The 23,040-nt window shown below is 37.8% G+C and overlaps 1 protein-coding gene and 1 long non-coding RNA gene across 6 annotated transcripts; one reads left to right on the top strand and one right to left on the bottom strand.

Annotated features, from left to right (window-relative positions):
- Positions 1–353: 353 nt before the first annotated feature.
- Positions 354–12,132, bottom strand: LOC123498104 (protein PBDC1-like). 5 transcript variants are annotated; one of them, XM_045245237.1, is made up of 6 exons: positions 12,032–12,132; positions 11,352–11,405; positions 10,329–10,430; positions 9,357–9,416; positions 8,479–8,619; positions 354–1,502 (listed from the first exon to the last, which is right to left on the bottom strand). In XM_045245237.1, the coding sequence occupies exons 2-6, from the start codon at positions 11,382–11,384 to the stop codon at positions 1,278–1,280; spliced, it is 561 nt and encodes a 186-aa protein (XP_045101172.1). In that variant the 5' UTR covers positions 11,385–11,405; positions 12,032–12,132; the 3' UTR covers positions 354–1,277. The 5 variants fall into 5 exon arrangements, with proteins under 5 accessions (XP_045101172.1, XP_045101173.1, XP_045101174.1 ...); XM_045245238.1 differs by having other exon boundaries at positions 11,352–11,416; positions 12,032–12,106; XM_045245239.1 differs by having other exon boundaries at positions 11,352–11,416; positions 12,028–12,102.
- LOC123498106 lies at positions 11,379–23,040 on the top strand. Its single transcript, XR_006672643.1, has 4 exons — positions 11,379–11,421; positions 14,036–14,156; positions 14,368–14,493; positions 22,533–23,040. It is a non-coding gene; the product is annotated as an uncharacterized LOC123498106 (long non-coding RNA).

Genomic DNA, 23,040 nt, shown 5'->3' on the forward strand with positions numbered 1-23,040 from the left:
GTTTGCAAACTAAGGGCATGTTAGTCTTATTTGAGAATGATTTATAATTACTTCTGTATTTAATGATGTGCTACCTCCTCCATAAGAGATTGGCAGTTGATAAATCCAATTGAAATTAATAAAGTGTAATTTACTGGTGGCTGAAAAAGTAATAATAGAAAAATATCTTGCTGATAAAGCTTTTCATGTACAAAGTGATGTAACTACTATAAACAAAACACACTATTGTAGTATTGAAATTGCCACTAAATTGTTCCTTCCTGAATGCCATTCAATATTTTATCACATGAAACTGAGCCTTCAGCATCATCATTCATACAAAGTTAGTGTAGAAGGAATGTAATACAAAAAAGGTGTATACATATTTTATTTTAATTGTCAAAGCTTAACATGTTCTTGCATTCTCCAATAAAGTTCAGTATTGAAATCTTTCCTTGAAGATCAAATTTTTTTCCCAACAAAGCAAGATTGAATTAAGTTAAAAGGAAAGACAACAATGCCATGAAAACAGAAAATAAAGCACATTTTGAACAGTCTGTGTTACTGATGTATAACTGGAATTGAAACATATTGCACAAGGCTACATCATGAAAACCTGTGAACACTAAAGACTACAATGTGGTTGGAAAATTAGACACTTTACGACTGTTTCAATATTGCAGCCAACACTTTTATGGAGGTCAAGGGATATCAGTAATTAGATATATACCCATACATGTCAGAATTTTGAAGCACTTGAAAGTAACTTAAGTTACAGTATAGTGACAGTATAGTGAACTCAAATAAGATACTACACATATATTTCCAAGATATGAAGAAATGCTTGTGAAATGTGAATGTATGTCAGTGGACATCTTTACTTGGCTATCTGCAATTATAGCAAAGTCAGTCTTGTACACACACACACACACACACACACACACACACACACACACACACACACACACACACACATATATATATATATATATATATATATATATATATATATATATATATATATATATATATATATATATATATATATATATATATATGACAAAGATATAATATCAGAAATCAATAGATGCATGTGCAGGCACACGCACACATGTGCACACACACACATGCACACACACACACACACACACACACACACACACACACACACACACACACACACACACACACACACACACACAAATGCACATTGAACTTATCATCAGCAGACACTGAATTTCAAGCACACCAACTAAACCTATGGGCACCCACACAGTGAGTTGCTATCATCTATAATACTATTTGTTGGTATTTTTGGTGCGTGGCTTGGGTTTGAATTTGGTCCTGATAGAATCATTCTGACCCTCACGGTTCCGGGCAATCTCAATGCAGAAGAACTGAATGCGTGTTACCAGGATAGTGTTGGGTTCCGTGTACTCATCCTGACAATCAATGCGCACCAGTGTGGCAAAACTGTAGTCCTCAATCTCCTTCTCAAACTTCATGCAGAAAGGCCGCCATTTCTGATGAAGATGAAAATATAGATGGTTGTGCTAAAGGGATGGAGGCAGCTTAATACTAACTCTTTACTAAGATATGTGTGAAGTAGATATGAACTATAAGAGCCCTGTTCTTAACAAAATATTACAGAAATAAAAGGGGAAAAAAAGCATGCAGTTTCCAAATTCAGAGGATCAGTATGCCTGAAAATGGCTGGCTGTAAAAGAGAAAAAGGAGAAAAAAAATAAATAAATAAATAAACAAACACTACAAAGATATGTGAGCAACTAAGGATGGTCATTTAAGGAAAGAATAATAATACACTCAACTCTTGTTTTTCCAGACTAAATGGTGTAGGCACCAGTCCAGATAATGCAAATGAGTCCTTCGTTTTACCAAATATGGAATTTTCACCTTAGACTTTTTTATATATAAAAATATCTATAAATAAAATAAATCAGTCAATCAATCAAATAAAATAAAAAATAAAAACAATGGAAAATTTGGTCTATTTTGGTTTCCCTGACCAACCAAACCAAAACAAACTTATCTCAGTTGACCTAACACTAACACTAACCTAACAGAACTGTATAATGCAACTTTTAAGTTGATCTGGCACATAAATCAACCTCTATAAATTGACCCCAAAATGTTGTACAATAATAGGTTTGCCTTGCAGATAAAGTCAATACTCCCAAACTATTATGTCGCTTTGAGTCACTAAGTAGTGGATTATAAATAAAGTTTTATCTACAGTAAAATAAATAAAACAATTCAAACAATTGAAAGCACCACCAACTTCAAGTATTTCAACCTAAACAAGCAGTCATTTTTGTTTTCTACTCATCTGTTTCACCTCTATATATATCAGATGAAAATTTACTTTTAAAACTCTAGTGGTTAGTGGTAAGTGTCCAACCACCTACAATTCTGCTTCAGTTGGAACAAAATAAATGAAAGTAACTGCTACTTATGGGGACTGCACATACTCCCAAAAGGAATATGTTCAAGGGTGATGTGAATTTTTCACAGGTAAGGGACTCAGGGAGGCCAGATAGGACTCCTGGTTCAGGGAGACAGCTTCTTCCTCCACCATGTTGTGGAAGGGACTCACACTCTATAGTAAGTAGGGACAACAATGTACCTATACACAAATACCTTAGTTTGTTACTATAGAATATTTTATTGATACAAAAGTTAAAAACATAATACCTAAAATAATCTGAAAAAAAGGAAAAAAAAAAGAAAAAAAAATTTTGCACCTAAACAGCTTTTCAAATGGAATGCTCATTACTGTTTTTAGTTTTGTATTAATAAAACATTCTATAGTAATAAACTACAGTATTATGTTGATATGTAATACTTCGTATTTACTACAGAGTGTCAATATGGGTAGTTCTCATGAGTGGGAGTTTCTGGTTTTTACTGTGTCTTACTAGAATGGCATGTGTAAACACAGCCCTTTGGCCAAGTTCAGTAACAGTTTTCTGGTATGCTGATGTTACTGGTGCAAATATATATGAGGGTTGCTATTTTATATCTACCCCAGAAGTTGATCCCTAGTTTTGACCTTAAAAACTCAACTTATAGGCCACAATATATGGTAATACCACAGTGCAAGAAAAAAACAACTTCATAGACAAGAAGAACAATGAATATACTACCACAACATGCAACCATGCCTAGCAATGCTGGGTGTGCACACATTGCCAGCTTCATCCTGTACAGTAGCATTAAAAGGTTTGTTTCAATTGTGGAATCACCACAGCCACCCATCGTTCCCCGTGAAATTCTCTAAATCAATTTCTGTGCCAGCTTCCTAGCTGCTACACACACCACTTTGTAACGACAACATCTAATGCAGCATCTTTTCCACTCCTTACATTTTCTCTTGGTGCACCTTCACCACTTTTACTTGATGATGCATCCTCACAGTATTTGGCAAAATATTTTACCAGCTTATTTTTTTTATTTACTAAAGTTCAACACAGTTTGTTAGGCCATACCATACTCCTTACAAACGCTCATAACATTAGTTTCTTTCTCATTTTTTTTTACTAATTACATCTTTTTAAGTCACAACTAGAGCCACCTACTTATGCCTAACACCCTTGAAAGACATAAATTAAGAGTTCTAAGGTACTGAAAAATGCACAAACTTGCTCACCCATACTCTGGATCCAGTTTAATAAGTTACCCTTGATGTTATAACCAGATATTTTCTCCATCAGTCTTCTGTGTGGCACTCTGTCAAAGGCCTTCATGAAATCTATAGTCCTGCTCCTCCAACAATGTGGATTGGGTGCGGCTGTGTTGGGGAATTCCCGCTGTACAGTGGTGAAGCATGTCTCATAGCCAGTGATGCAGCAGAGTTCTAATATTAGTAAAACTTTAGCAAATATGGTCAGCAAATATACATACGCATTTAACCTTAGTATTACAACGTATGAGAGAGCAGTAAACTTATTATTGATAATATATTCATAAGCCTAGCAAGAAACGTGGCATACATAGTATTTTACAGTGTTGCTAAAAAAAAAAAAAATAATATACTTATAAAGAGGTTTCCTTGCGGTTTGGGATGGGTAAATAGTTCCATAGTTATAATTAGATTATATCGTGAAGGAAAGTACTTTAAAATAAGCTGACATAAGTAAGAAAAAAACTACATTCAAATCCTCATGGCAGCAACACCAATCACGCCTGCCATCTATACAGGTGATGGGAGGTCAGCTGCGGTGTCCTTGACACCGCAGGGGAGGGGGAGGTAAAGAGAGGGAGGAAGAGGGAGAGGGGGGTAGCCAACGAGGGATTAAAGGTATGGCAGCGCTGTACTCCCGCTATTTCCCATGGTGGCCGCACCCAATCCACATTCTTAGACGAGCAGGACTATAGGTAAACTACATCCACGGCCAAATCATCGTCCAGAGCCTCGGTGCCAGGGTCAATCACATTGATAAGTTGAAGCACTGTTGATCTACCAGATATAAAACCAAACTGTTTATTACTGAACATGTTATTCTCCTTCATGTATTGTATGATTACTTCTCTCAACAGTGTCTTCATTATCGTGCACAGAATATTGGTTAGACTGAATGGTTTGTAGTTACCTTGGTCACTTTTACTCTCCTTCTTAAAAATGACAATAACAGTAGCAACCTTTCAATCATACAGTACCACACATTCATGTAGTAAACTAGTAAAAAGTATACACAAGGGTTCCAGCAGTTCTTATCTCAACCTTTTAATCGCCCTCAGATGTATGCCATCCAGTCCAGGTGATTTGTTTAATTTCAACTTCTGCAACATGCTCTTTATTTTATCCTTATTTATAGAGATGTCTAATCTTGCTACTACTCTTGGTATAGTTAATGGCAAATCCCCTTTAGGATCTTTTGTGAATATACTTGCAAACTGCTCTAAGAGTATGCGTACTTTGTCCTTATTTGTTGTCGCCTTTTTAGTTTTCAGTCTTGATACAAATCCCCCAATATGAGACTTCATTCTTGTCTTTGATGTCACATACTTCCAAAAGTTTTTGGAGTTCAATTTTTAATATTTTTTGCTACTTCTTCCTCCTTGGTTTTGACTGCATTTCTGGTCTCTTCTCTGTCTCAATTGATTGTTCAGTCATCTATATTCTTAATATCCCTGTAAGAATCCTGTGTGTTGTCCTCTTTCTTCACCCTCTTGAGCCTCTCCCATAACTGTTGCTTTTTCTTTACTTTTGACCATAGCTTGCTATTCATTGGCAAACTTTCATTACTCCTTTTCCTTACCTTTCTCTTTCCAACCTATCTCTTCGATATACACTCTTCAGTTAATTCCTGCATCTTAATGCAAAATTTGGTCCATTTATCTTCTATATCAGAATCATGTCCAAAGAACTGTGGCCAATCATTATCTAATTTTCTTTTCATCATTTCATAATCAGCTTTCTCATACAAAAAAAAAAAAAAAAAAAAAATATATATATATATTTTTGTCTTCAATTCCTACACATCAAGTTGCACAAAAATACAGGCATGGTAATTTTTTCCTAGTGTATTGTTAATTTTAATTTCTTCTACAATGGCTTCATCATTAGCAAGCTAAAGGTGAAGAGTACTGTCCAGTAGCTGTACTGTCACCTCTGATCTGGGTTATATCTTGAATGTGTTGGGTGAGAAAACAATCTCTTAACCTCTCAATAAAGTGTGTGTGTTAAAATCAGTTGCACCACCTTCTGTTGTATAATTACTCCACTTGATATGTGGAAGATTGATGTCTCCCAGTAATACCTTATATTGCAAATTCATTTCACTTATTTTGTGCATCAACTGCATGAGGTTATTGTTGTTATCCACAACACTCTTGGGACTTCTATAAATAGAAATAATCAGCAATTTCCATTGGTGCCATATATTTCAATATTACAGTGCTTACAAAAGTCTGCCATCAGTTCTACCAAATGGAACTTAATGCCCTTCTTCACATACACTATAAGTCCTCTCTCTTTCTCACTTTGAAGATTATGCTCAGCTATATCATAACCATCAATACAGTATTCCACTGTCCTCCTGTTATATCTAAAGTTCTTTGGCTTAACTTCCTGTAGTGCAATTACACATGGACATATCTCCATTTTTTCCATTCTGTATTTTAACTCAGCCTCTTTTCAGTGCTATATATATCAACATTGCTAAACAAAATAACCATACCCATGTTATTTACATTTTATATATATATATATATATATATATATATATATATATATATATATATATATATATATATATATATATATATATACTATGTGCAAAGTGCCTTGTAAGATTGTCGAGTTCCCCACTTGTGTATTGTATTCCTCCTGTAGTACTTGACTCCAGGTTCCTGGTGTTGTCCTGTTCTCCGACATCTGGTCTCACAATTCCACTGTAGTTCCACCCTGTGATTCTTCTGTTTCTGTTACTCTTGGCATCCTTGACTTCACAACTTTTCAACTCCATGATGGTCCTACTATTAAATGCCTTCCTTTCCCTGCCTTTTCCAAGTTTTTTCCTCCTTCCACAAACTCTTTTCATGTTCTTTCTCACTTCTTGTAAGATCATGGGCAATTCTTACATTTTTAAGTGCATCATTACCTTGCAATTTCTTTTACGTTTCTAAAAATTTCCTACTTTATTTTGTTGTCTCTTTGTTTCACTAACGAAGGGCTAGGTTTGCCTTTGGTGGTATTTATTTTGCCAAGTCTAAACACAAGAAATTTACGTTCCTCATATTCTACCGCACACAGTTGCATCCGACTCTTCGCTAATTTTTTTATGTTCCACCCTCTCCTTTACTACTTGTGAGGTAGATTCTGATGCACCATTTCAACCACTTTAGCCTCAAAAGATCCAAGCCTACATTCAACATGTTTGCCATCTGCAATGTCTCTCTATAAACTCCTTGGAAGCAATTTCCTTAGCCTTAAGTATCCTTACTTGATTTTCCTGTGCTTTGCTGCTCTTTTATCCCTGCAGGACTTCATCCTTAATAACCATTCACTAAAACTGCTAAAGGCGGCATCACACTAGCACTTTTCTGTCAACTTTTGTCAATGCTGGTCATCACACAAGCTCGCTTCCATCTTTGTCGCGTTCGTCAACTGTAAACAAACATGGCTGCCCCTTCACCCCCCCAGCAAGCCATTGCTACTTTTGGCCTTTAATGCTCTCTACGAGAAACTTTTCAGACAGCTTTGTCCACTCATGAACAACAGAGCTGCTCATCTTGGCAAGTTGCTACTAGGAAGTTCTGCCTTGGAGCACCACAGTCCCACAGAAATGTAAACAAACAACTGAGCCACTTTTCACTGCTAGGCTAGAAAAAAAAAAAAAAATAAATAAATAAAATAAATAAATAAATAAATAAATAAATAAATAAATAAATATATATATATATATATATATATATATATATATATATATATATATATATATATATATATATATATATATATATATTTACATCTACTTATCAAGATTCTATTAATTTAAGATTATAGCATCATTCCAATTAACAAGAAAATGAATTTTATTATAAAAGTGTTGATTAGAAACCATAGATCTTAATTTGACTAAATATTGGTGCTAGAGGAAAACTGTGCATTCCGTCTGATGCAAGACAATGGAAAGAGTTGATAGAACAGTAAAAAAAACGACGGAAATTGTCAGACAACAGAAAAGTTCTAGTGTGACGCTGCCTTAAGACACCCTGTCATTTCACCATTTCATTTTGTCCATTTTCAAATTTATTGATCTTTTTCTGCAGCTTTGCACAGCCTCTCTTACAGTAACTAAAAAACCAACTTACTTGTCCTCCAGTATCCTCATCCTGCATATATACATAAACTTGAATGAATCTTCTCACACCCAATATGGAACCACCATTCACATAATTCACACTGTACTGCTTCATGGTCATCAGTAACCTCTCTCACATTTACCACACAGGTGTTCCTTGCTGTGTTCCTCTCCCAGCTAATTGTCCTCTTTGTTTACACTTAATCATATCACTCTTCTGATATTTTTCATCTTGACCATAGCTAATCAACACAACTCTTATTTCCATCCTTATTCATGCCCTTCTTTGGTACCAATCTGCTAATCTATTTAATCCACACTCTTCCTCAGATCTTTGACATTCCTTATCGCAGATGATTGCATTAGATTATTTATATCAGTGACTTAAACGATAAAAAAAAACATGATGTCCTGCAGAGCAGATCCACCATACACTGCCATATCATATTGAGAGCACCAAGATGCCCAAAGAATCACCCCATGTGGAATATATGCTACCAATCACATAAGGACAAAGAATGAAGTAAACAAGAAAAGGAGATCACTTACCCTAATGTTGATGAAACCAAGACTATGAAGGAAAATTAATTGAGTAGATTTATATAAAACAAAGTAATCTGAAAGTGGTGGATACAACATTTTTATCATGGAAGCATAAAGAAATATGACTTGCCTCCTTGGCTGAAGGACTCTTGAGATCTTCCTCATTCAGCTTTTCTATATTGAAGTCTGGAAACTCTTTCCTGAATTCTTGATAGATGAGGTCATCTTTAGGAGTAAGCTTGAGCATTTTAGGGTCAACTGCACACAGAAGCTGTCAAAAAGAGAGCACCAGTCAGGTGAAGGCAAGCATCAGTCAGGTTGAAGGAAAAGACTGTATAGAGTGAAAAAAAAAGTGTGGAAATGTAGTTTTGAAAAAGATAGGACAGTTGTTAAATGGTTACCTGTGGTTCAAGGAAGAAGATCCCATGTGCACATATTTTATTGAAACACTATACAACTTACTTGTCTACCTGATGAACAGTTTATCTGGTAATCTGATAGAAATGAACAGACAATATCAAAGTTCTTAATACTTCATTATTTAGCTTTGTGGATTTAAACATGAAGTTATCAGTGAGAACAATTAAATAGATTTCCTACAGAAACAACACTGTGGTTATCAATTTTAAGTCATGTTACTGATTAATGTAAGTATTCTCTAAGAAATATAATGGTCACTAAAAGCAAGTGAAAAATTATCAAGTTTTAGTGGCCTAACCATCTAACTTGAAAAATTACGATCTCCAAATGAATGTGGAAGTTTGGTGAAGAAAATTGTTGAGTCTTTATTCATTCATGGTCAAAGGCTCTGGAACAAGATTATGTCCTTGGAAGTGTACAAAACCTCTTTGTTGTCACTGGATGCAGCAACACTTAGTAATAGACATGTACTCAAGTCAATAGGTTGCGATTGTTCTCTTGTACTATTGTACTTTATTATCATCCCATTAGTGAAATTAGTAGCAAACATGTACTCTGTTGGTTATTTTCGTTACCTTATATACTTACATTGAAGTATATCTCAGCATGCTCCATAGCCTTCATGGCCCACAGCCCCTCCATGGTGGCCTGCAATACACTATGGATCAGTAACATTACTATTTCTCATCACTATTATTCTCAAAAGTTACTCTATCAAGACTGAGGCATCAGTTAAAGACTTCATTATCTGGCTAATTTTCAGTAGAATTTAACATTTTATGTACTCAAAAGCAGCTAAATGTACAATGTCTTGTTCCAGCATTCCAGATAACTCAGTGAGTACTATGTTCTACACTGTTCCTAATGAGGATACAATATTTAGTATAATATATATATATATATATATATATATATATATATATATTTTTTTTTTTTTTTTTTTTTTTTTTTCATGACACACTGATTTACTTTTTTGCTTATTGTTTTTGTTGTATTCACCGAAGGCAATAAGTAACTGTACAAAGATTTCTTACATGAATCTGAAATCATGATGGTTTTTATACATACTACTAAAATATGAATAATTATGATAAATGTTCAAATATTGCCACATATATCACTTGAATATGATGCAAAAATTGTAGAGACAATAGTTTGAAGCTGACACTTAATCCCTACAATATTCATATCACTTAGGGAAGTGTTAAGTATGTATATATATGATTAGTTTTCTAGCCATGATGTGATCTTCAATTTTGCTTATATAAGACTTATCTCTAACAGTAACATGTGATATTTTGACAAGTAGTGAATTTTTCATGTGTAGACCAATTCTGTTGAACTCAAATTGTTGTAGACTGAATACTTCTGTAGGAACTGAGGCATATTTTGGAATTATTTTGTTTTTCTAAGCCTTTAGCACCATTTATTCAGTAATATCTAAGCCATAAAATTAAATTGAAAGCTATGATATTGAGATATTAAGATCTTTAATCAAAGAAATACAAGAAAACAAAACATCAGTAAAAATCCATAAACAAATTACTTTATAGGACTTACATCATTACCGAGATCATCTGCACTGATCCCAGACAGGCCACCACTGCCACCACCACCACCACCACCTGCTGATGCTGCTGCCACCAGATCACTGGGGATGCCCTGGAGAAGTAAGTCATTCTCATAATTCAAACTTATGCATTCTTTCTATTCATACAATTGTCCTTTACTAAAGTAACCAATGTTAAATAATATACAGTATCTGGACTATAAGTAAAGTGGAAATTATCACCTGTGCAATTTATTAACCACCCTTTATATTACTTAGCTGCTGATAATTATTTAACAGATTTGATATTATTATTCAAGTTAGCTTCCCTCCAGTCAGTACTTATGAATATACACTCAAACATTTCACTACTTCATCTCCTTTATCCGTATCAGACTTTTTTTTTTTTTTTTATGTTATGGCCTTTACCGTAGACTGGGATGAACTGATCCCCCCCTGCAAGCTGGGGTGAATTGGGCCACTCCTAAAAAATTTATGAAAAATTTGATAATTGAAAAAAGTGAATACTGGGCTTGAAAGCCCACTTCAGTATCTATACAAGCTTAAAATTTTAAGTTTCTGGTCCTCCCTTCTAGTGGGACGTAGTGCAGTTTTTATGGGTCTTTCCATTATTCCAGTAATAGCATAACAAAAATACTACACCTCTAAAGAGGTGTAGTAGTTTTCTCTGTGGCCTTTGGGAATATTTTTTAAGAAAGCCTAAGTGTGTGAGAGTATTGTATAGACTTTAAACTAACAGCTATAACACTCATGAAGTAAAGATGTGCAACCTTCAATGCACTGTGTGTGTGTGTGTGTGTGTGTGTGTGTGTGTGTGTGTGTGTGTGTATATATATATATATATATATATATATATATATATATATATATATATATATATATATATATATATATATATATATAAAACCTTAGTACTAGAGTAGCAAAAACAGTTAGTTGATATGCAGGTTGTAAATACAGCAATATTTAGCAATATGTATGTTATAATTTAAATTTTAAACTTAAATATTTACCAGTTCTGCAAATATTTCAGCTTGGGTGGGCATGGTTGCAGAATCACCGCACTCCTGTAATATACCTTAGGTGAGAGAGAGAGAGAGAGAGAGAGAGAGAGAGAGAGAGAGAGAGAGAGAGAGAGAGAGAGAGAGAGAGAGAGAGTTCAACACATGTCAGCAGCTACAGGGATGACTAACAATTCAATCAGAGCTGACACAATCAACTTCCTAACCATTGGCATATTAAACCCTTCAAAAGTTCTTGTAAAGATTACTTCTAAATTTTCTTAACCTGTATAGTTCAACATCTAAATATTCATATAAAATTTATATGAATTTAGTATATGAAGAATACTGTTTGGCGAAAAAATTATGGTTCATGACTGACTGACTGTATGATGGAGAAATGAGCTGATACCGACAGCAGAATGGTCTAATAAAAAGTATGTGTCAGGTATAGATATCAGTCGTATGATGGGTACTGTTTGCTATATTATGAAGACTTGACTAAAAATGGACATTGTAATATGTTGATCCGATTTGACGAAAGAATAAAATCATAACATGGGGGTCACGAATTTAAGAAAGGCAACGAATAATTCAAAGTAACATTCAGCACAACTACCCATACACAGTCGTATTATCACATTTAAGGCCCTGGATTGGCACATATTGCAGTAAAAGGACAATTTACTTGCGTTTAAATGTATCTATTTACAACACGTGTTGAAGGAAGGGAGGTAAACACAGCAGCCTCAGTAGCTCAACATGGACCGATAGTCTCGATTATCGGACTGTCGCGCCTTTAATTAGACTTATTGCCTCTTCCATTTAGTTGTATTTGTTTACATACTCATTTATTGACCTGTTTATTTTTCTTAACGTATTTTCATTGAACAAATAAAAGAATTTGTTTTGTGAAGAGTTTGAAGGAAGTGGATATTATAGGCGTTTATTTTTCCAAGGAATTTGTATCAGGGAGGTAAGCACCTATCCCGCTGCACTAAAAAAAAATTGAAGCCAGTGGGCGGAGCTTACGATCGCAACTTACACCCACGGTCCAGATATATCTGGACAGTGCTTACACCCAAAACATTGCCCTCTCACGTGTTAAGCAATGGGAAATTGCTACTTTCTATTTCATTGCTAGAGGAGAGCTAAGAAAGAACTGATGGTTTACGGCGGGTTCATACGTGCCAATTTGCGACTGAAATGTACGTAGAGTTGCCGACTCAAAATCGGTGCCTAACGACTGGAGAAATCAGTTGCAAAACAAGACCATCATACTTTCCATTATTAATAATATTGATACACACAGTTAATGGGCTGCGTTGGTACTCACAGTGCACCATGATCTGAGTTGGTATAGGTGAGGCGAATTGACAATGAGTAGCCCTGTTAGCCTGTTTTGGGCTTCACTGACACTGCTGTCTTTTGTATCATGTGATTATGACGCATTATTTGTTTCTACAAGCTGCTGATTGGTTAATGTCCCTCGAGGAAAAGTCGCTGCTATGTCTGAAGGAAAAATATCAACCATGCACTAATGCCATCTAGCGAAGACTACCGCTAGAGAAGTGAAACTGCTGAAAAGAAAGTAGCCAAGATGGTGAATCGCTTTAAGAGAAGTTCTTATGGACGGACTTCTTATCTTTTATTCGTAGGGAGCGTTAGTGAATACCGCCCGTGGTCTCCAGATATAGTGAAGATTGTTGAGGGAAAAACAACATCTAGGGTCCTAGAAATTATATATATATATATATATATATATATATATATATATATATATATATATATATATATATATATATATATATATAAAACTTGCACAAATCGTCCTTCGACGAAATAGCTGCAATTCTACAAGAGCTGTTTCCCTCAATGTAGGTGAGGATTGAAGACTTAATTGTCAGGATTTAATTCAATCGCAATTGTGCATAGACTTCTTAAGATTAGTGTGTTGTAGACACTCATTTCTTTCCTTCTACTTAGCCAGGGACGTATCCACAGGCATTTTCTTTTCTGTTGACTCTTCCGGTACGCCAAAAGAAGAGCAACCACAGCTTCAGCATCGTCATTGTAGGAAGACATCATGGAGGGTAACTGTTTGTTTACATTCACTTCCCACCAAGGCGCCAGCTATATAGTCGATTACTTTCCAGTCGCTACGTGTGACACTTTCCGACTAGAAGAGATGAGTTGGAAACTACCTACGTCAAATTTCAGTCGTAAATTGGCACGTGTGAACCTGTCTTAAGTCAAGAATTCAATGCCTTATCTTCAATTACGATGATGAGTATTATACTCACTTCGGGTTCAATAAGAGGTCGTGGTCTTCAAAGTCTATGCAATTGTTATTTAGCAGAGCATGTAAGAGCCAATTCAGTGCAGATCAGTAAACATGTTATTACTGATTTCTTCATATGACTGATAGCTGACATTGAGCTCTTACAGTGTAAGATTGAATTGAATGTGAAAGTAGTACAGGTCGTTTGAAAAATTATAACCAGCGTCTCTCTCTCTCTCTCTCTCTCTCTCTCTCTCTCTCTCTCTCTCTCTCTCTCTTGCCGTACTAATCATAATTTCCATTTTCTTCTTGCTGTATATTATCTTCAGGTGAGTTTAAAATGAATCACAACATTATAACACTACAAATCAATGTCATGATAAATATAACAAGTTGCTATAAATGGTCATTACAGCAAGCCGAAGGGGAAAGAGGGAGCAGAGGCGGGAGGTGGAGGCGATGACATGAAGGGAGGTGATTGGTCGTTGTAGCAGGAGGTGGTGCAGCAGTTCATTTCCGTAAAAGTGTGTGTGCAGGTAAGACGCGTTTGTAGTGTCTCACAGATTCGTAGTCAGAGGCGCTAGCCATTACAAAGTCACGAAATTGGTGTTAACATAATCTTTAAATCTATCACATTCTTGTCTTTATAACGTGATGTTTTCCTACTATAGATGTTGCTAATGGTGTTGGTAATGGAGTATTGAGCAGTAACTGTGTGTGATGCAAGTGTACGGTCTTTTTCTTAAGGGTGTAGCGTGGTGGTGGTGGTGACGACGTTGACGGGGTTGAAGGCGATCGAGCCTTATGATGATGGTGGTGGTGGTGATGATGGTGATAGTGATTCTCCAGCAGATTGTTCCGTTGTTGTGACAGGTAAGCGTAATTAAAGGTAGATTGTAGTTGTATTGGGTGGGGACGCATGAGTATCTTATTGGGTAGTTGTATCTAATATCTGACATAATATTTACTGAATACTGTCACCTCCCTACTTGAAGAAGCCCTACCTGTAATTCTAACAAAAGTGACGCCTATCATCCTTTTTCTATCGCAGTTGTCATTGGCTAAAGCTGCCCCCTCCCCCTCTGTGTGTTTATTTACCTAGTTGTATTGTACAGGGTTCGAGCGGTTCTCATAGTGTCCTGTCTCCATGTCTCCATTTATCCAATTTTTCTTTAAAGTTATGCACATTATGTGCTGTAACAATTTCATCACTCAATGCATTCCATTTCTTCACCGTTCTATGTGGAAAACTGTATTTTCCAATATTCTTCACACACTGCCTCATCTTAATCTTTTTTTACATGTCCTCTTGTCCTTCTATCTTCTGACACCAGCACCAGGTCTTCCTTGTCTATCTTTTCAATGCCATTTACTATTTTATATATTGTTATTAGGTTTCCTCGTTCTCTTCTATCTTGTAAGGTTGGCAGTCCCATTTCCTTCAGCCGTTCTTTGTGTTAGGTCTTAGTTCCGGCACCATCTTGTGTAGCGAACTTCTGAAGCTGTTCTAATCTTCTTCTATATTTTTTAGAGCTCGATGACCACACCAATGCTGCATATTCCAGCTTTGGACGTATCATGCTTGTGTTAATTTTTTTCATCATATCTTTGTTCATGAATTGAAATGTGTGTGTGTGTGTGTGTTTGTTTCACTGTTTGATCTGCTGCAGTCTCTGACGAGACAGCCAGACGTTACCCTACGGAACGAGCTCAGAGCTCATTATTTCCGATCTTCGGATAGGCCTGAGACCAGGCACACACCACACACCGGGACAACAAACAAGGTCACAACTCCTCGATTTACATCCCGTACCTACTCACTGCTAGGTGAACAGGGGTTACGCGTGAAAGGAGACACACCCAAATATCTCCACCCGGCCGGGGAATCGAACCCCGGTCCTCTGGCTTGTGAAGCCAGCGCTCTAAGCACTGAGCTACCGGGCGTGTGTGTGTGTGTGTGATTTATGTCTATTGTTGCCAAAAAGTAGAAAACAAAGGAGGAGGTCGGAGCATGCCGGCCTCTCCCTAAACGTGGAACAAACATATGTAAGGGTCCGAGCCCGTATTTATGAAACTATGGTTCAACATAAGTGAAACATAAGTCCACAAGATGGCGGACACCATGACTTACGTAAAATAGCATCCACAAAGATTCGCTGCTGTTGGCGGGTGGAGGTTGGTAGCCTGCCTAAAAGTGCTCATTGGCTGCCAGGAGCTGCATCCAAGAAACCTTAACAACGTCAGAGCAAGCTCCTGCCGCGAAATGGCATCCATGAACGCTTGGAGGGACGGTGACGAGGTTGCTATCGGGTTACTCTCAGGTTGCCGGGAGTGATAGTGAATTACTAATGAAATACCGTGGTATTTCATTAGTAATTCACTATCACTCAGTGCCATGGAGTCAAGTTATCCTCATGGCATGAGCATATATGAATACTAAGATATGATATCCATTATAGCAGGCAATAGAGGAGTGGAAATAAATATCGTGGTGAAAGCAACACGCAAGCTAAAAGGGTCACAAGAAGAAGAAGCGGCCGAGTCGTCGCAAGTCTCCGCCTCATTTGTGGACGATCTCACCTCTGCTTTATTTTTTGGTATTCCATGTAAGATTTCACTTTATGCATTACAAAACAATCCTTTCTTGAGTGGCAAGGTTTGTAAAAAGCTAATAGAAATGTTGTTTAGTGAACATAAATGCATATATAAGACAGTAACACCACCTCGAGAGGTGGTTTTCCCAGCAACTTGAGAGCAACCTGATAGCAACCTCGTCACAGTCCTTCCAAGCGTTAATGGATGCCATTTTGCAGCAGGAGGTTGCTCTGACGTTATTAAAGAATCCTGGATCCAGCTCCCGCTCTTCTCATGCCTCATTTGCAGTCTGCCAGCACTGAGTACAGACGGAATCTCTTCAATCTGCCTATAATTCACCAAGATGCCCCCAAAACATCCTTCATCTTCTTCTGCATGTGGGGTTATTTTTTTTTTTATGTAGATTTTTGAGCTCAGAGGAAGATGGTGTTTTGTTTGTTTTCTTTGTTTTGTTGTTTTCTCTTATTATTTTTTGCTTTCTCTTCTTATTTCTTGCTTTTCCCTTTACTTAAAATACACTTCAAGTATTTAGAATGGTAAATAATAAAAATTTCATAAAAATGTTTATATCCTGTTTTGTTTTACTCGTTATTTTCAAAGGATGTTCATTGAATCCTTAAATATATTATTGTATCATATAGGAAAAACTCTCATGAACACAATAGTGTTATCAGAATGCAGGTAAACCTCCACTTGATGAAAACACATTGTCATTCGTAGCCACGTGTTACTCGCCAGGGCTTACGGCGAGCCGCTCCACCACCACCAACACTACTACCACGGAGCGGCTTGCCGCAAACCGCGGCGAGTAACATGTGGCTACAAATGACAATGTGTTTTCATTAAGTGGAGGTTTACCTGCATTCTGATAACACTATTGTGTTCATGAGAGTTTTTCCTATATGATGTAATAATATATTTCAGGATTCAATGAACATCCTTTGAAAATAACGAGCAAAACAAAACAGGATATAAAATTTTTTATGAAATCGTCGCAGTTCAACTCGTCATAATACCATTATCTTTTTTCTTTTGTTAATTTTCTACAATACATCTTGATTGTATAGTCACTGCCGAGTCTTATGGTGTTAACCAAATCTGGCTATCCCTTATATGAAGTGAGTTATAGCATATAAAATAAAAACATTTCTCACTGGACATATGAGACAGCCTCTCTGTGGGTGCTAGCGAGAGAGGGGTGCAGCCAATCAGCGCCCAGCTTTTAAACCCGCTTCGGCGCCAGGAATATAGGTTAAGTAAACAAGGTATAGGTCCCTCCGTTCTCTTCTATCTTGTAAGGTTGGCAGTCCCATTTCCTTCAGTCGTTCTTCATATGTGAGCTCCTTTAATTCTGACACCATCTTAGTAGGAATCTTCTGTATCCTTTTCAAATTTCTTATATCCTTTTTTAGAGCTCGGATACCATACCACTGCTGCATATTCTAGCCTTGGGCGTATCATGCTTGTGATGATTTTTTTCATCATATCTTTATCCATGTAATAAAATGCCACTCTTATATTGGTCAACATCTTATATGATAGTCCAAATATCTTGCTTATGTGTTTATCTTGCCAACTGCATGCCTCCCCTCCTCCTGCGGCCACGCTGCACAAAGCTTTCTTCTTCCTCTCATCCCTATTCTGTCCAACTCTCTAATGCAAGAGTTAACCAGTACGCTCAATCATTCATCCCTTTCACTGGTAAACTCTGGAACTCCCTCCCTGCATCTGTATTTCCGAATTCCTACAACTTGTCTTCTTTTAAGAGGGAGGTATCGAGGCATTTGCTCCCCTAATTCTGGCTGACGGTTTTGGCACTTTTTTACTCTTTGGAGAGCCAGCGCTCAAGTGGGCTTTTTTCTAACTTTCTTTTTTTTTTTTTGCCCTTGGCTGGCCCTCTTCCCTACGTAAAAAAAAAAAAAAAAAAAAATCAGGGCTCAGATTTTCTTGTATGATCACTCCAAGATCTTTTTCATCTTTAGTCTTCATTATTTGCTCCTCTCCCATCAAATAGTTTCATGCTGGTCTTCTCTTACTCTTTCCTAGTTCCATTATGTGGCATTTCTTGGTATTAAACTTTAATTTCCACTTCTTGCTCCATTCATAGATCTTGTTTAAATCTTCCTGCAACAGCAGACAGTCCTCTCTGGTTTTGATAACTCTTAGCAACTTTGCATCATCAATGAATAAATCTATATAACTGTTTATCCCTATGTGAATGTCGTTTACAGAAACTTGAAACATAATGGGGGCTAACACTGACCCTTGTGGCACTCTGCTAGTTACTTTACCCCAAGTTGAGTATGTATCTCTAATCACAGTTCTCATTTACCTATCCTTCAAATAATCTCTTGTCCATTCGAGCAAGGTTCCATACAGTCCTCCTATATACTTTAGTTTCCAAAGAAGTCTGTGTGGGACTTTATCAAAAGCCTTTTTAATGTCCAGGTATACTGTATCTACCCATCCATCTCTGTTTTCAAGTCCTGCAATAACTCTCGAGTAGAAGCTCAACAAATTTGATATACATGACCGCCCTGTCCTGAACCCAAATTGTCTGTTCGATATGACTTGCTCTTCTTCTAGAAATTTAACCCATTTTCTTTGGTAATTATTTCACACAACTTCCCCAAGACACTTGTAAGTGACACTGGTCTGTAGTTTAGTGGTTCAGTTGCCTTTCCTCCTTTAAATATCGGTATTATGTTGGCTCTCTTCCATGCTAGTGGAACTTTCCCTTCATTTACTGAACTTTTAATTATTTCCCAAATTGGATCCAGTAATTGTTCTTTACATTCTTTTAACACCCAGCCTGATACACCATCTGGCCCCATTGCTTTTCTGACTTCCAACTTATCCAGTATAAGGAAGCAAAATTCCCACAACTAGAAGAAATCATGAGAACATGGGTAGACGACCACCAAAATAAAGGATACTCCGTCTCAACGAAGATTATAATGGAAGAAGCAGAGACTGGCAGCAGAAAGAAACATACCAGCAAATGAGTTTACTGGATCATCGTCATGAAACGGAACAATCTGAATATGAGAGTGAAGACCAGGATTGCACAGAAGTTGCCTGCAGAATACGAGGATAAAGTGCAAGAATTCCACAAATACGTGATCAATGCTAGAAAAAAGATAAATTATGAAATGGGACAGATCGGCAATATGGATGAAGTGCCGTTGACTTTCGATGTCCCATCAAACAAAAGTGTGGAAAATAAAGGAGCAAAGACAGTGACAATAAAAACAACTGGTCATGAGAAATCTCTCTTTACAGTCTTTACAGTTGTTTTGGCATGCTGTGCAGACGGCAGAAAACTTCCACCACTACTTATTTTCAAACGAAAAACTATGCCTAAGGATAAGATCCCAGCTGGTGTTCTTGTTCATGTGCACCCTAAAGGATGGATGGATGAGGCTGGAGTTCAACTGTGGCTTGAGAAGGTCTGGTCACAACGTCCTGGTGGTTTGTTGAAGAAACCAGCGTTACTAGTGTGGGATCAGTTTAGAGCCCACAAAACTTAAGCCACAAAGAAAAAAACTCCAACAATTAAATAAGAAACAAGCAGTCATTCCAGGTGGTTGAACATCACAGCTACAACCCTTAGACGTCATCAACAAGCCCTTTAAAGGTTTCGTGCGTGATGAGTGGGGCAAGTGGATGGCTGCTGGTAACCATGACATAACGCCAACAGGACGACTCAAAAGACCATCTATTACACAAGTCTGTGAATGGGTGAAGACGTCATGGGGTGCAGTGAAGGAAATGTGGAATAAGCAATGCGATGGATGGAACTGAGGATGAATTTCTCTATGAAGACCGTGACGCCGATGTAGATGACCCAGATTCAACTACAGAAAGTGAAAGCAGCAATGAACACAGTAGCAACGATGAATTCGCAGGATTTGAGGATCAATAAATGTCTACAATTTGTTATTTTATTTTGTAACAATTATTTTAGCAGTATTTATTTTATAAAATTTTCTTGATATTTTGTAATAAAGCAATATTTTGATGCTGTTATTGGTGCTGTAGAGTTGCCGACTTGGAACTGATGCTCAGGTAGGTTGTAAAACCCTCAAAACTTTTTTTTCCAAAAATTGCTTCGCTAATTATAGGGTGCGTCTTACCACTTGTAGCGTCTTATGAGACAGGAAATACGGTACCTTGTTCACTTGGATTTGTTGGGGGAAGTGGCGGACGAGGAAGAGGGTGACGAGATGGGGGAGTCGTCAGTGTCAGGCGTGTGGGTAGAGGATGAAGATGGCACTGACTGAGGAGTGGATGGTACTGTTGCCTCACGTTTTATCTACCCGTTTGAAGAACCGATGAAGCGACGACTGGCTCACAGCCTTCTTTTTTTCCTCGTATATGACGCGGTAGCATTTCAGTGCATCATGAACAGCTGCTGACACCTTGGCATGTCGTTCTTCATTTGGGTCGTGTTCTTCAAAATTTGCCAAGGCTGCTTCTATCGATGCAAAAGCTTCTGCCATCTTTTTAGTTTGGAAATGTTTTGTTGGCATTTCCACTTCTTCCTCCTCTGCCTCCTTCCTCTGCTTCTCCAATTCTCGTAGTTCATCATTAAATAGCTCCTTGTCATGGTCATCAAAGAACTCTGTGAAGTCCTGCTCCTCCAGCTCTAGCTCCAGTTTCTCACTCATGGAGATTAAATTGTCAACAACCTTTTCCTGCTCCTCCTGAATATTTTCAAACCCAGTGAAATCGTGAACAACCTGAGGGCAGAGCTTTTTCCATATGGCATTCATACAGGTGGTTGTAACTTCCCACCAGGAGGTATTAATGTTTTTTATGGCATTGTAGATGTTATATGACCTCCAAAATTCGCTCAGAGTCATATCAGTCTCGTCTGTTGCCTTCAGTGCCTGGCAGAAAGTGTACCTTAGATAGTATTTCTTGAACGTTGCGATGACTCCCTGGTTGTATAATGGAGGTTGTGTTGGGTGGCAGGTAGACAACCTTGACATTAGGGTGAAAGTCATCTAGGTAAAGTGGGTGGCCAGGGGTGTTCTCCAGCACCAGGAGGACGTTGAATGGAATGGAGTTGCTCCAACAATACTTCTCCACCTCAGGGATAAATTGATTATATAAAACCACTCCTGAAAAATCGCCTGTGTGACCCAAGCTTTATGGTTACTCTTCCACACAATTGGAAGAGACGCCTTGGCAATGTTTTTCAGGGCTCGTTGGTTTTCCGAGGTGTAAACCAGTAGGGGCTTTAATTTTAAATCACCACTGGCATTACCCCCAAGCAGTAGCGTCAGTCTGTCCTTTGCAGCTTTGAAGCCAGGCATCATCTTTTCCTCCTTACTGATGTAGGTTCGGTCAGGCATCTTTTTCCAGTAGAGGCCAGTTTCATCCACATTTAAAATTTTATGTGGTGTGTAGCCTCTCCCTGGTGGATAATTTCTGCTAGTTTTCCTGGGAATTCCTCAGCTGCCTTAACATCTGCACTCGCCGCCTCACCAGACACCTTCACGTTATGCAAGTTATTGCGCGCCTTGAAGCGGTTAAACCACCCATGACTTGCAGTGAATGAATGACACATCCTCACCATCCTAAGCCTTCAGTTCATTGAATAGACTCAGGGCCTTCTCTTGAATCATCATAAGGCATAGACTTTTCCGTTTCTGGATGCAGTCCTCGAACCAGACGCCGAGATGTTTTTCCATCTCCTCAATCACTTTCCCTCTCTTTTTCGATATGATGGTTGATTGCATGGGCACTGCAGATTTCACATGTTCCACAATTTTTTTCTTTGTTCTTAATAATTGTGCCTACAGTTGACCGATTCATATTAAATTTTCGTGCCACATCAGACATTTTCTCACCTTTCTCAAGCCGTTTTATGATGTCCATTTTCACCTCTAAAGTTATAGCCTGACGTTTCTTGGCACTTCCACTGGCTTCACCGTTTATTTTTCACTTCACACCCGACATTTTTTATGGAATGATTCACAGGTAAAGCAAATTATGGCACAAAAATTGGCGGTACACGAGGACACAGTGAACAGATGCTTTCGTGTTTATGGCGGGAAGGCAGGTGAGTGATGCGCACAGCTGAGTGAGCGCGGCGTGCCACGGCGTGGCAGACTTGTGAACTATATTCGCGCCCGGGAAATTTGAAGTTTGCTAGCATCTTTCAAACAATTTTTTGGACTTAAGTATTTCAATTTTTTTTTTCATATGTATGGAATGTTCACAAGTCGAATGTTCGTAAGTAGGGGAGTTTCTGTACTGACGTGGCTCCCTTGCGTTCTCTTCATTTCATTTTGGCCATGGCCCCCAAGCGTCCTACCCCATCTACCCCTTCTGCTGCCAAGAAGAGGAAGGTGCTGATCCTAGCACAGAAGATGGAGGTGATTGAGAGTTTCGAAGGAGGCATGGGGTGGACTGAAGCTGCCAAGAAGTTTGGGCTGCATGAGGCGTCTGTCCGCACGATTTACAAGGCGTGGGACAAAATCAGGCAAAGTGTGCAATAAGTTCAAGAGGGGTGCTGAGGAGCTTCTTTTGCCTTACAAGGAGACCTTACGCCATATGGAAGCATCTGCCAGTCAGAGGCCCATTACTTCATATTTCAAGCCCTCTCCAACCAGCAAATAAACTAAAGGTACTAGTACTATCATTAAATAAAATGTGTGATTGGTACTTCATTTATTGTTTTTTTTCAGCCTTTTCGGTAAAAAAAATTTTTGTGGGAGGATCTGGGAACGTAACCCCCATTTTCCCATAAGGCCTATTATTCGCCGAACACGAATCTCGCCGTACACGACGAGCTCAAGAACATAACTATCGTGT

This window comes from Portunus trituberculatus, chromosome 47 (assembly GCF_017591435.1).
Source record: "Portunus trituberculatus isolate SZX2019 chromosome 47, ASM1759143v1, whole genome shotgun sequence".
Lineage (NCBI taxonomy): Eukaryota > Metazoa > Arthropoda > Malacostraca > Decapoda > Portunidae > Portunus > Portunus trituberculatus.

Coding starts and splice junctions, on each gene's coding strand:
- LOC123498104 (XM_045245237.1), bottom strand. CDS start 11,384: ATGCCCACCCAAGCTGAAATATTTGCAGAACTG. Junction 8,620..9,356: donor ATGCTGAGATATACTTCAAT/GTAAGTATATAA, acceptor TCTTTTTGACAG/CTTCTGTGTGCAGTTGACCC. Junction 1,503..8,478: donor AGAGTCCTTCAGCCAAGGAG/GCAAGTCATATT, acceptor CATCTTCATCAG/AAATGGCGGCCTTTCTGCAT.